Genomic DNA, 21971 nt, shown 5'->3' on the forward strand with positions numbered 1-21971 from the left:
AATACAAAATTTGAAATGATATCTAAACTTATACAGGAGTTCTGAAAAAGTTCATGAATGCTGGCTTGTGTTACAGCTTCTTCTTTTTTTAAAAAAAAAATCTGCATTGCAGATGGAAAGTTCTGTTTCTTAGAGGAAATTGCAAAGAAACCTAAATTGTGTCTTTGAACCTTGACAGATGTACTTTCTTGAAGTCTGAAGTGTTCTGCGTTGCCGGGAATTGGACCATAGGGTTGCGAAGCAGATGCCCTCTGGTTATTTAAAGGGATTCTGTTCTTTCACCCAGCTATATTTACCTAGGTCATTAGCCACAGTCTCTGGGGCTTTTAAGGAATGAGTTATTAATATGTCAAAAATATTGTCAGTAATGGTGCAATGAGGTCATTTCAATTTGCTTTTAGTGGTTGGTTGAGACCTAGGGAGCTATAGCTACTCATCTTTCCTTCTTCTAAATATAAACACAAGTACATATGTGTCTGCATGTGTATTTCTTTACATGCCCACCTGCTTCATAGCACAGAACTCATCATGGAGACCTTCTAAGAATACCCCCCAAAAAAGTAAAGCTTGCAGGCCTGCATGGCTCAGTGGTTGAGCGTTGACCTATGAACCAGGAGGTCATGGTTCGATTCCCAGTCATGTTTGGGTTGAGGTAACAGTTCAATTCCAGTCAGGGTATGCCTGGATTGTGGGCTCGATTTCCAGTTGGGAGTGGCATTGGGGGGGGGGGGGAGTGCAGAAGGTAGCCAATCAATGATTCTTTCTCATCATTGATGTTTCTATCTCTCTCTCTCTCTCTCTCTCTCTCTCTCTCTCTCTCTCTCTCTCTCTCTCTCTCTCTCTCTCTCCCTCTCCCTTCCTCTCTGAAACCAATAAAAATATATTTAAAAAATAAAAAATAAATGATAAATCTCATTTGTAGCCACATGATCAGTCAAGCAGCAATGCTTTGCAAGTGAAATAAGAAAGCACTCTTTGTTGAGATTAGTGCTAAATTATGCTTTATAATGTCTCCTTGCCCTAAACAATGATTATTTCTCGTTCTTCACATTTCACACGCTGTTGCAGAAATGCTAAAATATTCTTCCCAGATCGAGATGGTGTTTGATGCTGCCTTATCTCCTCCCAGCAGAGGCTCAATTAACTGGCTGATTGGTATGCAGGTCATGGTATCACTAGTAAAATTTTATTATGACTCTGAAGTGAAATTTTGATGGCACAATTCATGACTGTGAATATTTTGTGAATTTCCAAGTGAAATGAGCAAAACAAAAAACACAACAATAGGAGGTTAGATTCACCGAGCTTGTATAATACACAGACATCCATAAATGCCTGTACAATTTACAGGTTGGATCTGGGGGAATGGAGAGGGATCCCATTAAGGCTCACAAATGGGCTTCCAGGCACATAACGATCATCCATCAGCATTACACTCATTTGTTCTTGCTGCTGTGGTCATTAGTGAGCAACATTCGTCTTTGTCATTTCTTAACAGCCTCTGGACTTTGAGACCAAAAAATCCTATACGCTGAAGGTGGAGGCAGCCAATGTCCACGTGGACCCACGTTTCAGTGGGAGGGGGCCCTTTAAAGACACGGCCACGGTCAAAATTGTCGTTGAGGATGCTGATGAGCCTCCTGTCTTCTCTTCACCCACTTACCTCCTCGAAGTTCATGAAAATGCTGCTCTGAACTCCGTGATTGGGCAAGTGACCGCACGTGACCCTGATATCACCTCCAGTCCTATAAGGTATATTTCTCTTACTGGCTCTATCAGGTGACAAACACATTAGTATAAAATGCAATTATGTACGCATCCTACGTGGTTGCCTTAGAGACTAACCTCACATGACCAAAGAATTTTGGTCAATGCATATCGTGTGTGCATATGCGTGTGAACGTGGGTGCATGCATACATGTGTACATGCACACACATCAACCCAGAGCTACATACAATGCCCAAAGCGAGGGATATCAGGGTGAACACAACTCTTCCCGCGTTCAGAGAGCTCAATGAGAATGCAAAATTGCATCTGTTTTGCGGCGCATTTGGGTGGATCTTTTATATTATTTTGTTTTTGTTTGTTTATACATTTCCTTTTTTTTTTTTCTAGCGTTGCTGGGTTTTCTTCTCTCTCCTTGGACAGTTACAGTAAATTATATATGAGAGTTTAGAGGCATGAGACCACTGTCTCAACATATGAAGAGGCCCCTATGTTATTTCTGTATTTGATGTTTGGCTTTGCAATTATATGGCATTTCTGGTTGGTCAGCATATCTGGATTGGAGACTTTTAGATAAAATCTTTCTCTGCCATTTCAAAAATACCTTTTGTTTATACTTTCCCTGCTCAGAATTCTTTCCTGAGATGTGAAACGATCCTTTGTTAAAGTTTTTCTGCCTTTTTTTTTTTTCACAAATGAGTCTCAAACCTATTTTTTTCTGTTGAACTGCGTACAACTTTTCTCTTTTGCCAGTCACCCCAATGACAGTACAGTGCTCAAGCTAAATAGCTTTTTTCCCCCAAAAGCACACTGCAAATCTATAACTTGTACACGGGCCTCCAAGGGTGAAGTGTTGGCTAATGATGTGTTTGAGTGTGGATTTCAAATATTGTCTTAGAAATGTTTGCTGTAAAAAAGAGACAGAAAACTTAATGGAGGAATACAGTTTTAGAGAACTGTCCAGTTACTCTGTAAGTTCGATGTCAGCTCATACCCAACGCGTTCACTTGGGTTACGGGCATTCATGTCCTTCTAATTTCTTTATTCAGAGAAATTCTAGACAAGTTAATTTATGTATTACATTCTCATCCCTCACAAGGGTGCTGAAATGATGAGGTTGGAGGGGAAACCCAGCAGAATAGCCAGTCAGTGCCCCAAATAATTTGAGTTTGGGCACAAAATAATTATTTTTTTCGGATCCAGAAAAAATATTTTCAACACAAACCACTTCTAAATTCAGGATAATATAGAGTGTATCTCATAAGGTTACCAAAAAAAAATGTTTTCTTCAAAAGAGCCCAAACTCTAAGAAGGTAATACCCCACCTGGGGATCTGAGGAATGGTCAGTTGTCCATTCTCAGTTCTAAAGGAATTCACCAAGCTGTAGACATACAGAATGCCCTGCATTTGGCTAAGAGACTTGTATCTCTCAAAAGGCCAAGTGTTGAATACATCAGCAGGAGGTATCCAGAAAAATACATTACTATAGATATACATTTTCTGACTAAGTTGTGAAATGACTTCATCTTGAAATCCTGTTATAGCCCTAGCTAGTTTGCTTGGTGGATAGAGCATCGGCCTGCGGACTGAAGGGTCATGGGTTCGATTCCAGTCAAGGGCCCCATTCCCAGTTGGGGGTGTGCAGGAGGCAGCCGACCAATGCAATGATTCTCTCTCATCATTGATGTTTCTACCTTTCTCACCCCTTCCCCTCCCTCTCTGAAATCAATATACATACATACATATATATATATATATATATATATATATATATATATATATTCCTGTTATAAATTAGGGGCAGTGATATTTTTTTGAATGAATGAATCTTCCCCATTTTCATGTCATTCCATTTCCTCTGAAAAAAAAAAAAAAAGAAAATACAACACAGAAAGGAGGAATGGCCACTCTCTGCACATCTCCAAGTGTAAGTGACAGCATGTGAAGGAAATAAGCAAGATTGGTCCAACTGAGAGGCCTGTCATGGGGCCTGTTTGGCACTTGATTTGACAAGATTTTACTCTTGTTAGCAGGGAACACACCGGGGGCTCGGGAGTATGCCAAGCCAAGGGCCCTTCTGGGACGCGGGGAGTTCAAATATCAGGGCAATCAACTCCAAACATGAAATCCGTGGTCCCAGCAGGAACTGACTTCCTGCGCTGAGGCGTGTTCTTAATCAGCTAGCGATGGGGTTGGAGGGACGTTTCATACCATAGTGACAGTTAGCTCCAATCGGCAGATCTGGGTACAAATCCAGGTTCATCGTCACCCCACAGGTTTTTGCACATTTTATAACCTATCCCTTTACTGATGTTCAAATGGACAGTCACTGGTAACAATTCCAGTTCATAGGGAATCGAGTGATGATTATCATTGTAGTTGATTGTTATTTTTTAAATATCATTTTATTGATTTCAGAGAGGAAGGGAGAGGATGAGATAGAAACATCAGTAATGAGAGAGAATCCTGGATCGGCTGCCTCCTGCACGCCCCACACTGGGGATTGAGCCCGCAACCCGGGTGTGTGCCCTGACTGGGAATCAAACTGTGACCTTCTGTTTCACAGGTAGACACTCAACCACTGAGACACGTGGGCTGGGTTTTGTTGTTATTTTTATTATTGTCACTGGTATGAATGGCAGGCATAGAGAAGGCATGAAACTGCTTAGTAACAGTTGCCCAACTTGAGAGTATTTTGTTTTGGAACAAATCAAAGGGAATTTGGGGTTGTGTTACCAGGAAGAGATGAACAGATAAAGTACCATTTGATGACACAGACGAATCTATACTTCTGATAAATGTCAGGCAGGTGCTGGTTTCTGACATCTATGGTCTTTCCCAAAGAAGGGTGGATGCTGTGTCAGAGCATTTACAACAGGGCTGGGATGTGTTCTTCACAAGGCGAGCCCCACACAGTTCTGATTGGATATGGAATCACCAGCTGCATTTTTCAGCATCTGGTCTGCATTTTTGTAGTTGCACCCCAACCCCCACCATCTGAGTCATGGAGAGAAGCTTTTTTTTCCCCCCCTAATGCACAATCAGTTGATTTGAGTAGAAAATTAAATTTCCTGGTGAGCCGGAGCACTGCATAGCTCCTTATGAGCCTGGCAGACAGATTCAGAGCATTTAACCTTTTAAAACAGAACTAGAGGACGTGGGTATTCAGGGAATTACTGAGTAACAAAGAGCAAAGCATTACTGTCTCTTTAGGACTGTTGCATTTTATATACTGACAAGAATGTATGCATCTTTTGGGGGAATGTTTACGTGGCCATCTGGCAAGAAATAGGCATTTATTGTGTCATCTGCCGTGTAAAAACATGCAGTCATTTATTGGTTGGTCGACTCTCTGTCCAAAGACTCAGTAACTTTTTTTCAAGCACATTATCAAGCAGATAATATTATGTATTTTGAAATTCTTATACTTAAACCTATACATTTATATGTGTATATATATATGTATATATACACACACACACACATATATATACTAGAGGCCCGGTGCACGAAATTTGTGCACGGGGGGCGGGGGTGTCCCTCAGCCCAGCCTGCACGCTCTCCAATCTGGGACCCCTCAAGGGATGTCTGACTGCTCGTTTAGGCCCATTCCTGGTAGGATCGAGCCTAAACGGGCAGTTGGATATCCCTCTCACAATCCAGGACTGCTGGCTCCCAACTGCTCACCTGCCTGCCTTCCTGATTGCCCCTAACCGCTTCTGCCTGCCAGCCTGATCACCCCCTAACCACTCCCCTGCCAGCCTGATTGATACCTAACTGCTCCCCTGCCAGCCTGTTTGCCCTTAACTGCCCTCCCCTGCAGGCCTGGTCCCCCCCCCCCAACTACCCTTTCCTGCAGGCCTGGGTCCCCCCCCAACTGCCCTTCCCTGCAGGCCTGGTCACCCCCAACTTCCCTCCTCTGCCAGCCTGGTCACCCCTAACTGCCCTCCCCTGCTGGCCTGATCACCCACATCTGCCCTCCATTGCAGGCCTGGTCCCTCCCAACTGCCCTCCCCTGCTGGCCTGATCGACCACAACTTCCCTCCCTTGCAGGCCTGGTCCCTCCCAAATGCCCTCCCCTGCTGGCCTGATCACCCACAACTGCCCTCCCTTGCAGGCCTGGTCCCTCCCAAATGCCCTCCCCTGCTGGCCATCTTGTGGTGGCCATCTTGTGTCCACATGGGGGCAGTCATCTTTGACCACATGGGGGCAGACATCTTGTGTGTTGGAGTGACGGTCAATTTGCATACTATTCTTTTATTAGATAGGCTAGAAGCCTGGTGCATGGGTGGGGGCTGGCTGGTTTGCCCTGAAGGGTGTCCCGGATCAGGATAGGGGTTCCCTTGGGGCGTGTGGTGGCCTAGGCAAGGAGCCTGTGGTGGTTTGCAGGCCGGCCACACCCCCAGGCAACTCAAGCGGAGGCCCTGGTATCTGGGATTTATTTATCTTCTATAAATGAAACTTTGTAGCCTGGAGCGGAGCCAAGCCTTCTGCTTGCTCCAGGGCGGCAGCCATTTCTGATGGGATTTATGTATCTTCTATAATTGAAACTTTGAAGCCTTGAGTGGAGGCCAAGGCAGGCCAGGGCTGCAGAAGCTTGGCTTCCTCCATCACTCGGGCAACCCTAGCCTCCTGCTCTCTCCAGCTCAGTGGCTGCTGCCATTTCTGTTTGGATTTATTTATCTTCTATAATTGAAACTTTGTAGCCTGGAGTGGAGGCCTGGTCCAGCAAGGGCAGGCGGAAAGCTTGGCTTCTTCCATTGCCGGGGAAACCCAAGCCTCCCTCCTGCTCTCTCTGTGGCCATAGCCATCTTGGTTGCGTTTATTTGCATATTCGCTCCTGATTGGCTGGTGGGCATGGCTGGTGGGTGTGGCTTATGGGTGTAGCAGAGGTACGGTCAATATGCATATTGCTCTTTTATTAGATAGAATATATACATATACACTGAATGGCCAGATTATTATGATCCCTGAATGCATAATGATCTGGCCACTCATTGTGTGTGTGTGTGTGTGTGTGTGTGTGTGTGTGTGTGTGTGTGTGTGAGAGAGAGAGAGAGAGAGAGAGAGAGAGAGAGAGAGAGAGAGAGAGGCCCGGGGCATGAATTCGTGCATGGGTGGGGTCCAGCCAGCCTGGCCAGGGGGAGGGGACATGGGCGGTTGGCTGGCCTGCCTACTGGTCTAACTCCTTGTCTAGGGGACAATTTGCATATTAGCCTTTTATTATATAGGCTATACACTGAGTGGCCAGATTATTATGCGTTCAGAGATCATTATAATCTGGCCACTCAGTGTATATACCTATATCTATCTATAGCTATATCCACATCTATGTCTCTATCTACATTTATATATCTATATCTATTTCTATATGTATATCTATATCTACCTATCTCTATATATACCTATCTCTATCTATATATAGCTATCTCTATATATAGCTATCTCTATATATACCTCTCTATATATACCTATCTCTTTATATACCTATCTCTATCTATATCTATACCTATGTCTATTTATCTGTATCTACATCTACATCTCTATCTTTCTATATCTATACCTGTATCTATATTGATACCTACATCTATATCTGTATCTGTATCTATGTCTGTGTCCGTATACTCTCTTCCAGGGGAAAATAGCCAAATCCATGGTCTTCCCATCTCCCTGCTTGGAACATTAATTAAACATTTGCTACTTTATTCAATACCAGATGCTTCCCAGTAATATAGCATGAAGTTCTGTAAACTATTTGAAAGATTACCTATTTTGAACTGAGACTGAGGTTTAAATCCTATCACTGATTCTTCCCTGTTGGTCAGCTGGTCTCTGGAATTCTCTGAGACTCAGTTTCTTCATCTGTGTATTGGAATAATATCATCTTTCTCACAGGGTTACTGAGATAATTAAGTGAAGCCATTCAATGAAATAGATGGTAGCAATTAGTATTACCAGTTAATAAAGACACCATCAATGTCATATCGTAAATGCAGATTGAAAACCTAGTACTTATTGTAACAGAGATTCTTCTACTAAAGGTTGCTTAATAGACACAGAATTACCTGTTGTTGTTTTTTAATAGTTATAGGCTAAATAGTCTAACCTCATTTAATCTCATTTGCCCCTGCTACTGCTGTGAATATTATCACTAGTGAGTGCTTATTAATATGTGGCTGGGAGATGCTGAATATACTCATTTTATTCCCTAATACCTCTGTGAAATGACATGTATGCTCATTATCCTCATTTAACAGATGAAGAAACTGAGGATAAAAAGATTCACTTGCCCTAGCTGATCAGTGGATAGAGTGTCGGCCCAAGAACTGAAGGATCCGGGATTAATTCTGGTCAAGGGCATGCACCTTGGTTGCAGGCTTGATCCCTGACCCCAGTCAGATCCCATGTGAGAGGCAACCAATTGATACGTCTCTCTCACATCCATGTTTCTCTCTCTATCTCTCCCCCTCCCTTCCACTCTCTCTAAAAATCAATGGAAAAAATGTCCTCAGATGAGGACTAATTTAACAACAACAACAAAAAAGATTTAAGAGCCAAGTGCCAATGCATACCTGTGATGCATAGCTGTGTTTTTCTGACACCACAGTGCCTGACTTCAGTCCCTCTGCCATACTCCCGTTCCCTGCGATCTCTGTGACTCCAGCCGTATCTCTGCATGTTGGGATGGCTTCCCAGGAACCACTTCTAATTGAAAGAATAAATTATTCATTCTCTAAATGGCCTCATTCAATCCAGGATGCATTCCTAGAAAGAAGGAAAGTACACCAGGTCTGCAGAATGAATCAGTGTATAAGTGGAAAGTTCTTTGCTCATCCTTCTGGTCCCTCAGTATAGGTTTGTTATTCTTGACTGTGAACTGCATCGTGAACAGGAAAGTCAAAAGGAGAAACAATGTTATTGTTATTTAATGCATCAGACAAACATTTCTATTATATACTAGAGGTCTGGTGCACGAAACTCGTGCGCTCGGGGGTCCCCTCAGCCCGGCCTGCACCTTCTCATAGTCCAGGAGCCCTCAGGGGATGTCTGACTGACAGCTTAGGCCTGCTGCCCACAAGGAGCGGGCCTAAGCTATCAGTCGGACATCCTTAGCATTACAGAGGAAGCGGGAGAGGCTCCTGCCACTGCCGCTGTGCTCGCCAGCCCTGAGCCCAGCTTCTGGCTGAGTGGCGCTCCCACTGTGGGAGTGCACTGACCACCAGGGGCAGCTCCTGCATTCAGCATCTGCCCCCTGGTGGTCAGTGCATGTCATAGCCACCAGTCGTTCCGCCATTCAGTTGATTTGCATATTAGCCTTTTATTATATAGGATTATTTCTTACAAAAGATGTTATGATATGATTCCAATTTAATGAAGGAGGAAGCCTAGAAGGATACATTTCCTGTGTGTGGTGCTATAGCAGAGGGTGTGGGACCAGGGTTCAGAACCAAATCCCTTTACCATTGAAACCACTATGTCTGTGCATGTCTTCCTGGGTCCTGGCCGCTTGCATGAGATGTAGGATGATGGCAGCTGCTGTTTACTGAGCCCATACTTTGTAGCAGACACTCTGAAACAGTATTATAGGCATCAGATTGTTTATATTGGAAGTAAACCTGCTAGCACAGTGTAGGCATTGACTGACTCTAAGTCAACGCTTTCATACAAACCTGCTATGGCTCATTTTCCTCTCAATACACTTCTTTCAAGTGTGTATTTGGTGTTACCATGGCGTTGAGCTGGCATGAGACTGTTCTGCAGATACTTGCTTTGTATTTCTTTCAGGGCATTCACCTTGAGTATCTCCGTGAGCTGCTTAAATTAAAAGTGGGAATGATGGCCATTCGGCAGGCGGCGTAGGCGGACACATGATCGTGGTGGCCACAGCGCTCTGTTGTCCTAATTCCTTTCTTGAATTGAAGTGCCCACTTAACACAAGAGCCTTGCTTCCCCATCCCCCACCCCCACCTGCATTATGGCCTTTTAATAGTTTACCTCAGTCACCAGGCTTGCCGTTAATGAGCTCTCTTCCTGAAAACACTCCTTCAAGCCTGCTAAAGAACGATGCCAATGTGGAAGTATTTTACGCTGTGGAGAACCTGGCATTCATTGGGAAGGCAGACAGTGTATTGATTGGCTCTCTCCTCCATTTTACAATATCTCCCAGTTTTGGTAAGGACCTCGTTGTTTCCTTTGTGTGACGAGAACACTTAGAAATCAGTTAAGCGGGTCAATATCATGTTCAGTGCACAACACGGTATGGTTAGCCACAGACACAGTGGTGCATGGCACAGCTCCAGAGCAGACTCACCTTACATAACTGAAACTTCATAGCCACCGATTAGCAACTGCCCATTCTGCCCCCCCCCGCCCCTGGCATCCGCCATGCTATTCTATCTATATAATAAAAGCCTAAGTGACCATTCCGGCAGAACAACTGGAACAACTGGTTGCTATGATGCGCACTGAGCACCAGGGGCAGATGCTCAATGCAGGAGCTGCCCCTGGTGGTCAGTGCACTCCCACAGGGGGAGCGCCGCTCAGTCAGAAGCAGAGCTCTCAGCTGGCAAGCGCAGTGGTGGTGGCAGGAGCCTCTCCCGCCTCTGCGGCAGGGCTAAGGAGCAGCGAGCCGAGTGTAAGGAGCGAGGGATCCCAGATTGCTAGAGGGATGTCCGACTGCCAGAGGGCACAGGTTGGGCTGAGGGACCCCCTTCCCCCACCACCAAGTGCACGAAATTAGGATTTGTCTTTTTGTGACTGGCTTCTTTTACTTAGCACAGTATCCTCCGGGTTCATCTCTGTTGTCACATACTATAGAATTTTCTTTTTCTAAAGCTGAATAATATTGTTTTATCTATACAGCACATATTCTTCATCCATTCATGTTGATGGGCATTTAGGTTGTTCACGCATCTTGGCTATTAGAAATAGTGCTGTCATTAGCATGGAAACTAATATCTCTTCAGGATCTCAACTTGAATTCTTTTGGATACAATTATTTAGGATTGCTGGATCATAGGGAGTTCTATTATTTTTTTAGGAATTTCTGATCTTTTTTTATAGCAACTATACCACTTTGCACTCCCACCAACAATGTAGAAGGGTTGAGTACGAGGAGCAAGCCTGTTTAAAACAATTAAATGTTGCCCTAACCGGTTTGGCTCAGTGGATAGAGCGTCGGCCTGCGGACTCAAGGGTCCCTGGTTCGATTCCGGTCAAGGGCATGTACCTTGGTTGTGGGCACATCCCCAGTAGGGAGTGTGCAGGAGGCAGCTGATTGATGTTTCTCTCTCATCGATGTTTCTAACTCTCTCTCCATCTCCCTTCCTCTCTGTAAAAAAGCAAAAAAATATATTTAAAATATATATAAATAAATAAAATGTCCCATATTTATAAAAAAAAAAAACAATTAAAAGTTGGTCATATAGTTCCTGCACACTGTTAGCCAGATAAAAGTTTGATTGGCTCCCAATTCAGAATTACCAACTCTTCCAAGTAATTGTTTTGAAAAACTCACTATACCTGCTAATTCAGCTATCATTAATTAATTAATTAATTAATTTATCAATTTATCCATTTACTCGCATATCTGTCTCTTTATTCATTCACCATATATGGGTATATATATAATTTTAATTCCTTTATTTAGTTGAATAAGTAGTATCAGTCGAGCCCACATTTCCCCAGGGGATTTCTATAAAGACAGAGCCTCTGCCCTCAGGGACCTTATTCTCTACTACGGAGGCTGGCTGAATAGTCATGGAAAGCCCAAGCCCTTCCCATTTTATAAAACTAGACTTTAATACATGCCGTCTGAAAATGATGAATAAAACTAGATTCTAGAGCTTTAGGGTCTAATGGAGGAAGAGATTTCCTAGTTTCTTTTAAAAAAATATATGTTTATTGAGAGAGAGAAAAAAATATCAATGATGAGAGAGAATCATTGATGGGCTGCCCCCTTGTGGGGATCGAGCCCACAACCCTAGCATGCGCCCCAACCAGAATCGAACCATGACCTCCTGGTTCATAGGTCAATGCTCAACCACTGAACCACGCCAGCCGGGCATAGTTTCTTAATGAATTTCAATGGAAGCAAGTATAGCTATCCAGTTATCTTAAAGTGAAAACATGTCACATAGAGGACCTAGTATTCATGTGGAGGATGGGCTTTGTGTTTATAACCACCCCCCCCTTTTTTTAAATTCCCTCTCACTATAAAGAAGTGTTTTGGGTAGAAAAAGTCTCCTTTTTCTCCTCAGAGGAATAATAATGTGTGATGCAGGGACCTTTGAATTCTGGGACCAGCAGAACTCAAATAATATTATTTATTAAAGCAGTTACAGCAACCAGTCGAGCAATTAGAGGCAAAAAGCTGAAAACTGGTAGATGGGATTTTTGATGCTCAAAGCGCATGCGAGAAAATGTTACAATGGTTTCTTTAGGCATAATAACACAGGCTAGAATGAAATTAACCAGGGAGAAAGAAACAGTTGGAGTTCAGTGAAATATAATAACTGATTCATAACGAAGGGGTTTATTTCTAAATAGCTTCTTCACTTGCTCAAAATTGTATCTCCCTATAAATTTTCCATATAGAAGCTGCGAGCCAATGTTTAGCAAAGCATTTGTTATAATATAAAGGTGCATTTATGCCTGTTAAATTTGAAAAATGGATACACACTGCCTCTCTCAAGAGGAATATCTCCCTAACTGCATCCTAAGGGACTCTGCAGGGACTGCAGACACGGGTGGCCAGATCCATTGCAACTCAAGTTTCTTTGCAGTAGGACCTCCTGGGAAGGTGCATGGTGCCCTTTAAGAAGAGAATGTAAGCAGCACGGTTAATCATTGACTGGGTGCCGTTTTGCAGAGCATCTGAAGTACAGGATAGAAGGAGGGTCGCTCAGGCTCCTGAACTGGTCTGTGTTCCAGATTCTAATGCATTGAGCATTGCAGTTATCATGATTCTGATTTGAATATGTGTCATCACTTATGCATCTTTATAATATTCTGTGAGCCACACACACACACTTTTTCCTTCCCATAGGACCTACATAAGGGAAGACCTAGGGCTTTAGTGAAAACTTTGACTTTATTATAGTAGGCCAGGGCTCAGCTGACTATTGCCTGTGTGCCGAATCTGACCTACCACATTGTTTTTAATCCTTACCGAGGGATGTTTTACCCATTGATTTTTAGAGAGAGTGTAGAAGGGAGGAAGGAGGGAGCGAGAGGGAGAGACATCAATGTGAGAGAGACACATCAACTGGTTGCCTCTTGGATGTGCCCCAACCAGGACTGGGGATCAAACCTGCAACCGAGGAATGTGCCCTTGACCAGGCATTGAACCTTGACCCTTTCGGCCCATGGGCCAATGCTCTAACCGCTGGAAAAACTGGCCAGGGCTGATCAACCACATTTTTAAATAAAGTTTTATTGGAACACAGGCACCCTCTTGATTTTATGCCTGACAACTGTGGAGATGAACAGTTATGACATAGAGAGTATGCTCTGCAAAGTCTGAAATAATTACTTGCCAACTTCTACACTAGACTGTTAGGAGTTTGTATTTTTATCAGAAATTTGAGTCGTTGGCCCTCACATAATTGGGGATCTTATTCTGTCTCAGAAACTCACTAAACATAAGATATTAAAAACATTTTAAACCTGAAACCTCCATCCCAGGGCCCAGACCTCCAACCCAGAATCCAGTCCTTCATCCGGGGCTCAGACCTCCTTTCCGGGGCCCAGACATCCATCCCAGGGCCCAGACCTCCATCCAGGGCTCACACTTACTACATCTGGGTCCCAGAGCTCCATCCCGGACCCAGATCTCCTTCCTGGACCCAGACCTCCTTCACGGGGCCCAGACCTCCTTCCCGGGGCCCAGATCTCCTTCCGGGGTCCAGAACTCCATCCCAGGGCCCAGACCTTCATCCAGGGCTCACACTTACTACATCTGGGTCCCAGACCTCCATCCAGGGCCCAGACCTCCATCTGGGGTCCAGAACTCCATCCCAGGGCCCAGACCTCCAACTCAGAATCTAGTCCTCTATCCAGGGCCCAGACATCCATATTGTGGTCCAGACCTCCATCCCAGGATCCAGATCACCCTTTAGGGCCCAGACCTCCTTCCCGTACGCAGACCACCTTCCTGTACCCAGACCTCCATCCTGGGGCCCAGACCTCCAATTCAGAATCCAGTCCTCTATCCAGGGTCCAAAACTCCATCTGGGGCCCAGACCTCCATACTAGGGCCCAGACCACAAATATACATGTATACTTATATGTATACACACATGTATATACATATATACATATACATGTGTGTATACAGCATATATACATATATATATACACATACATATATATATATGTGTGTGTGTGTGTGTATATATATATATATATATACACACACACACACACATATATATATATATATATAGTTTAAACCTGTAACAGTCAAAGCAGTTCTTAGAATTCTGCTGTAGGTGCTGCGTCTTGACCTTTCCCACTCTCACCTTAGAGCCTTGGGACCTCCGTCCTCCTGGGGCCCATGACAGTGTGCATGCGTGTTGAGTGTTGCCAGAAAAACCTGCCTTTAGTTAGTGTGTAGCTTTGGGGAAATCCCCGTAACTACCCACAGACTGTAACCGGACATCCTGCTCCCCTGCGTGGAGTGAGGAATTACTTTGTTTCTTGCGTGACTTTATTATAAAACCCTATTTTTCTAGACCTCAGTGATGACACAGCACAAGTGTCCTCGACTGGAGGCTGGTGACTGCCTTAGCCAGACTCTGGTCTCTGCATTTCAGTGTGTGGGCAAATTCTCCAGGTCCCGCAGCCTTCCTCTCTCTGAGAGCATGCGGGGGCCTGACCTAGAATTCCACTTGGAATAGACTTGCTGGAGAATGTTCAGCAAACTCGCCTGCGGTCTGTCATAGGGAGGAGCTATGTAATGAAGGGAACCAGAGGTAGCCTGTGGCTCTTTACTCATGTTTATTTGCTGTTGTAGTACCATGCCCTTCACATAGACCTCATTTTGTACATTATTACATTAACTTCGTGAATTGCACGGAGGATTCTTATTCCAGTTAAACAACGGTGCTACAGGTTGTTTTCCCCGGAGATGGGTCTGAAATACAAGGTGTTTGTCAGGGATCAGCACCTGTGACTGGAGGGGGACAGATGCCGATGGGCAGGGCGAGACATCCAATTGAAATGCAGTCCCAGCCAAACCTTGGCCCGGCCCAGTGTGTCTCTCTGGAGTGAATATCGATGATCAGCGGGGTCCTGCATCGTGCCCAAACGACAGGGCCTTTATTTGTCTGCTTGCATAATTTTCAGAGTCCCCCTGGAGAGAATGCTCTCTGTAAATGAGGCGGATTCCAGGGAGCCGATAGCTAGAGGCTGTCTACTGACTGGCTGCTCCCCGCACGGCTCTGACATCCTCCTTGAAGGGAGAGCTGTCTGCACAGCCGAGCTCCTGTCGATCATGACTAAGCACGCTGAACCTCTTTGCCAGGGAAGTAATCCGACTGAATTCACACTGCTAGCCATCCAGCTCCCAAGTCCACATGTTACCACCACACTCTGTGTCTTCCCGTAGGCAAACACATATCTATCCTACAAGTGGAGAGGCAGACACTGAAGTGGCTAATTGATTTCGCTGAAATGATATTTGTGCGGCATGGCAGACCTGGCTAGTAATGATCAAAGACTATCAAACTGGCCCTAGCTGGTTTGGTTCAGAGGATAGAGCATCAGCCTGTGGGATGAAGGGTCCTAGTTTGATTCTAGTCAAGGGCACATACCTGGGTTGCGGGCTCGATCCCCAGTAGGGGGCGTGTAGGAGGCAGCAGATCAATGATTCTCATCAATGATTCTCTCTTATCATTGATGTTTCTATCTCTCCCTCTCCCCTTCTCTCTGAAATCAATAAAAATTAAAAAAAAGACTATCAAACTAAATAGATTAATAAAACATTTAAAAATAAGTAATTTAGGGAGGCAAACATAGCCTGAGAATCTTGAGAGAGAAAACTATTTTGGAAAAGTACTGATCTGGTGTTGAAAAGTTTCTGGTTTTTTGTGCTGTTTTTGCATTGCTTGGTGAAGTCTCTGCCCCTTCCCTAAAGGAAAACTTAATAGTGTTTGTGTTCTGAGAGAAACAAAGATGCTTGCGTAGGCTGAGCTGTGTTATCTAACATTATTATACTCACAAAGCAACATAAATCCCCTCTTTTGCATCCCAACAAAGGGAGATTGACATCCTTATCAGATGTTCAAATATTTATGGGAGTCATTCTGGCCAACCCTTTATTTTCCCTTCTATTTCTACATTCTGGTTTGACACACTGTATTATACAACCTTGCTTTTGATAAAGGACGATCAGATTTGACTTCGTGTTATAAAGGAAAACATAATATTGCATATTTTAAGAAGAGAGCATGTTAAAAAATATGGAGAAATGCCATTTCCATCCATCTATCAAATGTTTACTAGCATCGTCCTCTCAGCTTCAAGTCCATTTGCTGGGGGGTGGGTGGGGGGGTGGAACAGGGCCGGTTGAAATGCCTTTCAGATGGGCCTCAGGACACAAATCAAGCCCGGGATGTCTGCTAGGGTATGTAGCTTCACAGTAAATGAGAATAAGATTTATAAACGTCCTTGAGAAGGACCAAAGTTATGGAAGACATATTTAACGGTGCGAAGGACAGCAAAAAGACCCAAATATCCTTCCAAAGATAAGGGTCTGAAACCGGACAGAACAGGTTTGGGGAGGGAGCAGGGCCCAGAGTGTAGTGAAGGTGGAGGTTCTGTGTTTTGGCAAAAGAGGAAGCATGTCTGGCTCACCTTTATTAAATACCAAGTGCATAATATCGGGCTTTGCACTTGCTTAAATGTACATGACTAGGTTAGACCCCATGTGAGCAGGCATTGTGTTCAGCTATGAGTGTTTTTGGAATAAAATGCTTTTGTTTCCCTGGAAAAAAATTACATTTCCTTGCACACTGGAATGGTGTGCTTATGTTCATCCTATTGTATATTAGACAGGTAAACTATTTTTGTATTTCAATATAAGTGCATTTCCAGCCCTAAAGAGTTAATAGGCCAGATCTTGTTCACCTATGAATTCCTAGCACTGACTCTGCGTCTTTAGTGTGTACTTAATGAGCCTAAGTGTCCAATTAAAATGTCAAAGTATATATAACTTTACGACATCATCAAAAAACCTGCTTTAATATAGGCATGCAATTTTTTTATTCCTTGGGTGTGCATGTTTTTCATAAACACATTTTTTCCCTCTATAGTAAATTATTTAGACCAAAATTAGAAAACATATAAGCAAATAGCACTACCCTCATAGCTCGCCAGCATTTAATAAGAGTTCATTCTGTGTTAGATTTCGTGGTCAGGATTTGACACTTATTTCACAGACTTTGTGACTGAAAAAAATGCATATTTTCCTCATTTTACAACCACAGACATTGAGAGTCAGGACAGTTTATCTGGGCTCCTCAAGTAATTGATAGGGAGGGTTAAATGAGAAATTGCTATACAAGGCTTAGCAGAGAGGCTGAAAATTAGGAAGGTTACAGTAAATACATTAAATAGATTACTAAATCTCAGTTCCGGATGTGGTCTTATGGTCCAGACTGCTATATAATGGGGGTGTGTAAACGGAAGTCATCATCTATATGATTGACAGTTCCACAAAGATGTTTAGGGATTTAAAGGATTCTCTTCATCCTAGATTTCTGCTGACATCCTTAGGTCACCATGGGTTTATGGGAATTCATGGGAATTAGTTGGGATTCCTGTGATCCTAGGTGAACAGTGAGGATCAAGGTCATCATGGGATCTTCAGTATAAAAGACTTTCCTCACAACTCCTAATCTCCTACATAGGAAAGCATACACAGAGCTCAAGTCCACTTAGCCACTGCAAGTTCCAGATGCCATGTATTCCTGGAAAACATATTTTTTTGCTCCTGTTTTATGTGACCCGTTTGGTATTATATTTTATTAAATTATTAACATAAATGGCTTTAAGGAGAGAAAAGAGAGGACATGTGTTCATTGGAAAGCAATATAGGTTAACAGAAGATACTGTGAGCCTTTCACCAGGGTGTTGCTCCAAGATTCCTCCATCTCCTTTCCCTCCCACATCCGCATAATCTGGTGTCCTGTTTTGTTTGGTTTTATGCTTTCTAAGTTACAGTAGCCCCATTTTTTTGTCTCCTACCCTTTAACACACACAGCTGCCAAAGTCATCTCTAACTCAGTTTAGATCTGTGCCGTCCAGTATGGTAGCCACTAACCACATTGGGCTCTTTGAATGGAAAGCAAATTAATTTAAATCAGCTAAAACAAAAATTTCAGTTTCTCAATGACACCAGCTTTTAAGGGCAAAATAGCCACATGTAGCTAACAGTTACCATACTGATCAGCACAGAGCATATTTATATAGGGCGGGAAGTTCTGTTGCATTCAGCTGTCGTTCGGGTCATATCACTTTCCTGCTCTATTTTCCTCAAGTGGCTCTCCACTTCCTGTAAGTGGAAAAGCTACATTCCTCAGCAGTGTGCTAAAAGTCCTTCGTGCTGTATTTCTTAGTGCCCTTCCCCAGTTGAATCTTGAACTTCAACCACCTCTCCTTTGTTAAGGTCTTCAAGGGCCTTGAACACCTTTCTAACTCAGACTCTTTTTTATATTTGCTGTTTCTTTTTATTGGAATATTTTGTACATCTCAGACTTTTTTTTTTAATCACTAATACGTCACTGGAAGCTTTGGGAAGCCTTATTTACTTTCATTGTCTTTCTCCTCAAATAGACTCAGTGATAGGACAGGAAGGCCATGTTTGTCTTGGCACCTAACATAGGAGATACTCAAAGAGTGAATGAAGGAAGGAGAGAAGAGCTGAAATGGAAAGAGGATGAAAAGAGAAATCATAGGATGCTCATCTGTCAGATCTTAGCTATCACCCCACCTAATTTTACTAGCATACTTTTCTAATCATACCCAAATGCTCTGTGAATTTGTTTCTCTACATAATCCATCTGGAGAAATCCTACTCTTTCTTCCTGTCCCAAAACAAATGCTACATCTTCTTGGTGCCACTTCTGACCACCCCTCACCCTTTCCCAGTTTGTAGACCCTGGCCCATTGCAACTTGTGATCACGTTACAGAGAAAGTCACATCCATCTGTCCAAGAGAGCAGGTTTTATTCAAACACTGAGCATCATAATTAACCAAGAGGAACAGTCATTCAAATTATGGAGGGACCTGGAGAGTATTAAGCTAAGCGAAATAAGCCAGTCAGCGGAAGACAAGGATCACATGATCTCACTTATATGTGGAATCTAATGAACAAAATAAATTGATGAACAAAAGAGATCCAGAGACATTGAAGCATGCAACAGATTGCTGTATTTCAGATGGAAGGGGCAGGGGGCGGTAAGAGATTAACCAATGAATTTATATGCATGTGTGCATGGCCCATGGACAGACAATACTGCTGGGAAGGCATGTGAAGGGGTGAGAGTAGATGAGGGGGTCAATGGAAGAGGGTGAGAAGGAGACACCTATAATACTTTCAACAATAAAGAGAAAATTTTAAAAATAAAATAAAGTAAAATAAAATTGTTATTAAGTAAAATTAATCTTTAAATTTAATCCTTTCACAAAAAACTGCATTTCATTTTTTTCATCATATTATATTTAGAATTATTGGTTACAAATTATTATTTTGAGGACTCGGGAAAGATAGAATTTCTCCAAATGTATTATGTAAATATTGAAGAATTTATCATGAGTCTAATTTTATTTGGGAATCACTCTAAACAAATGTTTTTGGGTTCCATGTCTGCAGAATGTTATGTATGAAACTGTGGCTTTGTGATATTTTTCTGAGGTCTGTGTGGAACAAACTATAAAACATACTGTACACTAAAACAATGGGACCTCATAGGAACAGACAGATTTATAATCTGAGATTTCTAAGAAGTAAAAGGTACCTGAGCATGATTCTGTTGGGTGAATTAGCTTACCTTTGGGTGAAAACAGCAAGTTGAAGTACCATATCATGTCTCTTTTCTCATGGACACCAAACACAACCAAAATCATTCAAATACTATTTTGTTGTTGTTAAAAAACTACCTAGATTATTTAGCAGAGTTTCCTTTAGAAAAAAAAAATAATATTACCCTGTGTAAAGCTACTTTAAAAATTGTAGGGAAATTTTCAATGTTTTATTTAAAATGGGATTCACCTTAACCTTCTAAGGAAGGCAATCTAATTTTTCTTAGAATTTTTTAGATGAGGAAAGTGAGGCATATAAAATGGTTTAAATAGAAGTTAAGAAGTATCATTCTCTGGAAAAATTATCAGATGTTTCACAAATATTACCATGACAAGGATATGGTTCAGAATAACTTTTTAAAAACCCTGTCTTGTTTTTTATCTGATTGTTAAGATAATCAGTAGAGCTGCTTGTGTCTGCTCCAGACCTTAACTTACATAGTTTTCCAGTGAAGACTTTGGCAGTGAAAACAGGAGACTCCTTGACATCGGAAACTTGGTCCTGAGAACTCTTAAAATATTCTTTACATCGTCACAAATGGATGTTCTTTATCTCAACCAAGAAAGAGTAATTGAGCAGGGATCAGAGGTCCTCTGTACATATGTAGTGTTGGGGGTGAGACTCGGAAGAGGAGAGGTAGAAGATGATTTGAATGAATGAATGAATGAATGAATGAACGAACGAATGAACGAACGAATATATGTATTTATCACATTTGGATGTTGACAACAAAATATAAGTCATAAACACAGAGGGTGAGATTTTGAGCCATATGTTGATATGAAATACAAATAGTTGGGCTGTGTTATTTGAGGACACCTATTAAACAGGTAAAAAGTTGCCATTACTATCAACAGTAGCAGCAGCAATGCAGAATAGGGTGCTATTGCCCAATACAACAAAATCCAATTGTCCATTTTTATGTATTCTCAACCACTGTACCAGTGGCATATTCTTAAATGTACTTCTGGTCTCTGCAAGTTACCCTCAATGAGTAAGCTGGTGACAACAGCTTGAGTTCATGGTCAGAGTACTGCAGGTTCTATTGGAGCCTCCACATACGGGGCTAAGCATCTAGGTGGGGATTTCCTTGCATCTGTGGCCCTAACTTCACAGAGTCTCCAGCATTTACTTCTAAGACATACCACTTAAGGTAAGAGGAACAGTCGTATTAAAGCAAACCTGGATATTTGTTGCAATAAAATGAGAAAGTTGAAATAGGGCTTCTGTGAACATTAGTTATCAAGGACTATGTAGTTTCTAAAGTATATCCTTTGTGCTAGACCAAGAATGTCTATTTCCAAAACTTCCATCATTAGCATTGATGTTAGCATGACCCAAGGAGCCATTTTTTCACACACCACTTCCCACTGTGTTAATAAGAAGTTTCTTCTTGCTGTGGCAGGAAGCTCACTCTCAAAGGTGAATTCAGCTTTTCTCCAAACAAGATCTTTTCTCTAATGCATCTTAAGTAATTCTGCAAAGGAATGGCAAATCCAAGATATGCATATTTTTAAGAAATTAGAATGCAAACGTCAATACAGGAGCTGTAAATGCAATGACTTGTAAGATATAAATTAGAAGGCATTGAGCTTTTCAGTAGATACATTAGGAATCAAAATAATGATTAGTTTTTCCTTTTTACTCCTTTTCTATCCCATGTAATCCTTTTCCTCGTATTTCTTCTGTACTGTGTTTCACAAATAATAACAATCCATGCTCAACAAATGTGTGTACATTCTAGTGATTCATTACTGAATAACTATAGTACAAAATGCTATCTAATGTGATATTATGATATCTAAACCAAACATTCTGTCCTTCTCTTAAAAGTTCAAAACTCTGGCAAATGCTTAACACTAGAACAATAGAAAGGACATCCTTAAGGAAGGGAAGATGAACCAAGAGCCAAGAGCTAAGAAGGTTCTTTGGGAGTAGGGAGAAGGGAACTAGGAAACCCAGTATTGCCTGTCATCTCCTCAACTTGGAATCTGTGCTCTGTGGAGATACTCATAGTAGCAGGTATGTTGAAAGGGGTGAAGACTGGTACAGACAAACACTACAAAGAGTTTGGGGATCTTTTCCTAGTGTCACTTGCCAAGTTATGTCTTTCCCCTAAGGGATTAAGGGGGGGGGAATTCATAGGCACAGACAACAG

General features: G+C 42.4%; 1 protein-coding gene across 2 annotated transcripts in view; it reads left to right on the forward strand.

Moving 5' to 3' along the window:
- CDH8 (cadherin 8) overlaps positions 1 to 21971 on the forward strand; it is a 335345-nt gene that overhangs the window by 204358 nt on the left and 109016 nt on the right. For both annotated transcript variants that reach the window (XM_080645709.1, XM_080645710.1), the window contains exon 7: positions 1499 to 1752. In XM_080645709.1, coding sequence (XP_080501835.1) covers positions 1499 to 1752 — 254 coding nt within the window. The remainder of the gene's footprint in view (positions 1 to 1498; positions 1753 to 21971) is intronic.

Source organism: Plecotus auritus (genome assembly GCF_963455305.1).
Source record: "Plecotus auritus genome assembly, chromosome: 10".
NCBI classification, from domain to species: Eukaryota; Metazoa; Chordata; class Mammalia; order Chiroptera; family Vespertilionidae; genus Plecotus; species Plecotus auritus.